Here is a 4,781-nt window from a genome sequence, read left to right as displayed (position 1 = left end):
TCCCCCCCTTTACCTAACCTGGCACCTTTATGCGAGACTCTTCAACATAGGCGAGAACACCTTCAACTTTTAAAAGAACTGCGGTCCCTTGATTATGAACTCCGCATACTGGCCTTGGCCGATATGCCAAAAACACCTGATAAAATTAAGGTTAGATCAGGCCATCAATCAGTTCTCGCCTTTCCAGTAACTCGGAGCCAGACAGATAGGACCTCAGAGGGTGAGGAGGATGAATCAGAAGAGGAGGAAAAGGAGGATGAGGAACAGGATACTGGGGATGAAGAGGATCAATCCACCCAGGGAAAAGGCCAACAAGAGTATAAGAGGCTTAGCCTCCGGTTTGTTGAAAAGCTTAAAAATGCATGTGCCCAATATGGTCCGACTGCCCCTTATACGATAGCCTTGTTAGAAAACCAAAGTGCGCGCTGGCTCACCCCTAATGATTGGAAGTTCCTGGCCCGCGCCACCCTTAGTGGGGGTGATTTTCTTTTATGGAATGCGGACTTTAAGGAATAATGTAGAGAGACCACACAAAAAAATTTGGCTAAAACATCTTCAAAAACCTGGAGCTATACTAAACTTTTGGGTAATGTGCCCTTTGATACCAATGCTAAACAGGCGCGCTTTCCTACTGGACTTTTGGCACAAATTCAAAACGCTGGCCTTTATGCTTGGAAGCGTCTCCCTCAAAAGGGATCAGCTACTACTTCCCTGGCAAAAGTTAGACAGGGGCCAGATGAACCCTACAGTGACTTTGTCTTTGTCTAGTGGCTTAACTTGGCTGCGGAAAGGCTTCTTGGGCCTAGTGAAAGTGAGAGTGCCTTTGTTAAACATCTTGCCTTTGAAAATGCTAACCCGGCATGTCAAGATGTCCTCTGCCCATATAAAAACAAGGGTGACCTCTCTGAGTTCCTCAGGCTTTGTGCTGGAGTAGGGACTGCTCATGCCATGGGGCTCGTCATAGGCCCTGCCTTTACCAAGGCATTTCAAAGTTCAGTCCCCAGTTGAGTACTTGCTTTAATTGTAATTGCAGGTGAATGTCCCTTCGGCAAACAAAGCCAAGGGGCAATGTCCTCCCAAGCTACAGGTAGACCACTCCCTACCACTCTTTGTCTTTTAGATCAAGTACAAGCAGCCCCAAGGTGGCTGCCAGAACACTTGATAAAACAGGTTAAAGGCTTACCACAATCCAGGGGAAACCTTCCCCCTGAGGATGATTCCTTTTCTCTTACAGATGCAACTAGAACTCCAGACTTGGACCTTCCTGTTTGAATTTATTAAATAACAGATTAATCTCTTGGTTTCTAAACCCATACAGGTTCGTCACCATCGCCTTGATATGGCAGACCGCGGCATTAAGATCTAGGATCTACCCCAGGCTTTTAATTAGTGTTTTGCCATGAGCTTGTTCCAGTGGGAAACACCCCGCCTTCATTTTTCTTATTGAGAAAACCCTTCTTATTCATAACTCCTGACCATTCAACGGGCAAGACCTATTGCCATAAGGGATAGGTTCGCCCCTCCGCCTATAGGCCCCTCCGCTTGGGGGAGGATGCACCTATGGGAGGAAGAAAAAATGCTCAAATCAAGGGTGCAGGTAAGACTGCAGGGGGATGGATCCGCGAGATCCCAAAACCCAAGACCCCTGAGTGGCAAGCTCTAGTGCTTGACGGTTGGCATACCCCACAAGCCGTCTCCTCAAAAAACATGCTAAGGCCTGTAAAATTCCCCTCCCCGAGTGAGGACTCTCGCTCGCTCGGAGAGGGGAAAAACCCTGGGCCATTAGAGGAACAGAGCCTCTGTCACCCCCTTAAAAAGAGCAGCCAACAATTGATGGTCAATTTTCTAAATAAGAAAGGGGGAGATGTGGAGAGCCCTGCAGGGAGTCTCTCTGCATGATAAGCTTGACTATCTCCCTAGAACATCTCTGGAGGCTATTTACAGAATCTGGTCTTTGCATCCAGCCCCAAACAAAGACCAGGTAGCTGCTATTGACCACCTTTTCACATTGCCCTAAGCAAGCATCCTGCAGCTGCTATGCCCAATGAAAAAGCTTCCTTATTCTAAGCATATAAATACCCCTGTGTGAAAAATAAAATTTGGCAGCTTGATCAGAATCCTTGTCTTGCTGTCCTTCGTGTCTCTTGTCCCTTCATTCCTTCTCGCTTAGGTTCATTGCCCTGGTTGAAGTCCTGCGGGTCGGGACACATCCTAATTGTCATAAATCCTTCCAAGCACTCCAAAAAAAGGCAAATTATGTCTAATTTTTTTCTTACAAGTAGAGCTACCCATCACTTCTAATCTCCTGTGTGTGTGTGTGTGTGTGTACACATGCGCATGTGTGTGCTAGCACTAGGGCTTTAATTCAGGCACTCCTATACCCACTTCGTTTTCTTTTGCTCAAAGCAGATGGTTTATATCTTGGTCCATGTCTCCACTTCCAGCTTTTTGCTGGTTAATTAGAGATGAGAGTCTCCAGGACTGGTTTCAAATCTTGATTCTCAGATCTCAAGCTCTTGAGTTGTTAGGATTCTAAGTGTGAGCCACCAGCATTCAGCTCAGCCTATATTTGATGAAAAATGTGCAAAGCTCTCTACTGTCTTCAGGATGGAATGATGTAGAAACCATTTGGTGTAGTAGCTTTACCAAGGAGTGATGTGTTCAGCTCCTTCCTTCTGACCTAGCATCTCATCTCAATCCTGCTCTTGATCACTGCTGATGACTCACCACTTCACCAGAGTTCAAACAGGAATACTTCACTCTCCAATTTCTAGATGCTTCAATATGGAGTTGCCCTGAGACCAGTGATCATCCTTGCACTGTAACTCTCCTTCAACACTAAGAACCTTCAACTAAATGCCATGCACTGGAGGAACATTGACTGTTAATATCCTGGTAACCATTATTTTCCAGAAACCTGAGAACAAGATCATCCTCACCTCCCTAAATGTCCACAGTGTGGCCATTAATAGCCAAGTGTAATGATGCATGCCTATAATCCTGGCACTCATCTGAGTCAGGGGCTATATCTCATTACTTAGTCTGAAACAAAACAAGCTATCAGTATTATAGTCTTCTAATCTCAACCTTCAGACTTCTAGCCAGTCTTGGGTCACAATGAGGTAATAGGAAACAAAACATGCAAGTCATAGTGACAGGGGTGAGACAGATCTTCAAGGAAACCACTTTAATTTTATTTAAACAAGTGATGTAATTGGAAATTCTTCTCTTCTAGGAAGGGTGGAGCGGAGGGTTGGGAGGAGGGGACAGGACTCAGCTTTAGCTGAGTGTAACCGCTGACCAGCAGCAGTGGAGTGGAACAGGTGTATCTCAAGGGCAGAGCCACAAGGCCTCCTAGGAAGCACACAAGAGCTTCAGGCAGAAGACATCACACAGACCTCCATTTCAGTATTCATCAGAAAACAGATAATTAGGGTGACCAAGAAGGCTACAAAGACAAAGAATGCATACCATAAGCTCTAGGATCCGTTTTTATAGAAGTTCATATGTTATTTAAAATCTAGTCCTTACATTTTCTGAAGAGGCTAAAATTTTGCCATTCTAACTTTCATGAAAGTAATTTTGCAGCAAGCAGTTTTTAAATATAAGAACTATTTCCCAACTATATTCCCTTGACCAGAACAGAGCACACAGGAAGCATGGGAATGAGCATGGATACATACTTCTCCCTTTGTTCTATGTGTCCATTGACCAAAGGAAAATGGCCCTTTTTATTTCAGTTTCTCAAAGGGAAAAGAAATCACTTATGTCAAGCTAAGTACAGAGACAACTTCACATACTAACCAACACAAAAATAATTTAAACCTTATTGTTTAGGGCTATAAATGCAATTTTAATTTTACTAATTAATTTATGAATACAAGTAAATAAATATACTATTTCATTATATTATTTACTTCCCATTACCAATGTATAACATATTGTATTAGATTCAGACATGGAAAGGAGTCATTTATAAGAGAGTGTTCCATGGTAAGATAGAATGGGTAGCACTCTATATTTATCATTACAAAATACAAAGTGATAAAGAAACTTTAGCTATTGACTTATTTAACAGAGAGTATGAATTTTTTTATTGTATTTAACAGAGAGTATGAATTTTTATTGTATTTAACAGAGTATGAATTTTTATCTATGATATTATATACCTACCTAGTCCTCAAGTTTCTTTATATTAATAACAATATTAACAGTGATAGTGAATAATGCTATTTTAGATTTGCTATTTCCCTGTCAAATGGGATTACATTTACCTATATTATGAATTAAGATTATTCACAACCAAAGAGATATATACCCTGAGTTTGACTTCATTTATGATATATGCCCATTTTCACAGTCCTCACATAGACCATGAAGGAACAAATATTTTTTTATTGGTCATGTGGTTTGAACTCAGGGATTAAGCACTTTTCCTGAGCTCTTTTTCTCATGATTAACACTCAAACACTTTGAGCCACAGGGTCACTTTCAGTTTTTGAGTGGTTAATTTGGGATAAGAGTCTCACGCGTTTACATTCCCACCAACAATGAAGTAAGGTTCCCTTCTGTCCACATCCCCTCCAGCATCTGCTGTTGTTAGAGTTCTTGGTTTTTGCCATTCTAACTGGAGTGAGGTGGTATCTCACTGTTGTTTTGATTTGCATTTCTTTTATGGCTAGGGATGTTGATCATTTCTTCATGTGTTTATTGGCCATCCTTCTTTCTTCTTCAGAGAAGTTTCTCTTTAAGTCTTTCGCCCACTTATTTATTGGGCAGTT

At 42.0% G+C, this 4,781-nt stretch overlaps 3 protein-coding genes across 4 annotated transcripts in view; all 3 read right to left on the bottom strand.

The window, feature by feature from the left end:
• LOC105980410 (aldo-keto reductase family 1 member C4-like) overlaps nt 1-4,781 on the bottom strand; it is a 293,440-nt gene that overhangs the window by 44,752 nt on the left and 243,907 nt on the right. The window lies entirely within an intron of this gene.
• LOC105980416 (aldo-keto reductase family 1 member C13-like) overlaps nt 1-4,781 on the bottom strand; it is a 28,145-nt gene that overhangs the window by 23,212 nt on the left and 152 nt on the right. The window lies entirely within an intron of this gene.
• Nucleotides 3,209-4,781, bottom strand: part of LOC105980418 (aldo-keto reductase family 1 member C13-like) — a 19,457-nt gene continuing 17,884 nt past the window's right edge. Inside the window, 1 exon segment of the mRNA XM_013009264.1 lies at nt 3,209-3,448. Coding sequence (XP_012864718.1) covers nt 3,406-3,448 — 43 coding nt within the window. The 3' untranslated portion in view covers nt 3,209-3,405.

Source organism: Dipodomys ordii, unplaced genomic scaffold (genome assembly GCF_000151885.1).
Source record: "Dipodomys ordii isolate 6190 unplaced genomic scaffold, Dord_2.0 Scaffold9, whole genome shotgun sequence".
In the NCBI taxonomy this organism is placed as follows: Eukaryota; Metazoa; Chordata; class Mammalia; order Rodentia; family Heteromyidae; genus Dipodomys; species Dipodomys ordii.
Note: the sequence above shows the minus strand (reverse complement) of the source record. Positions and strands in the feature narration are given on the sequence as shown.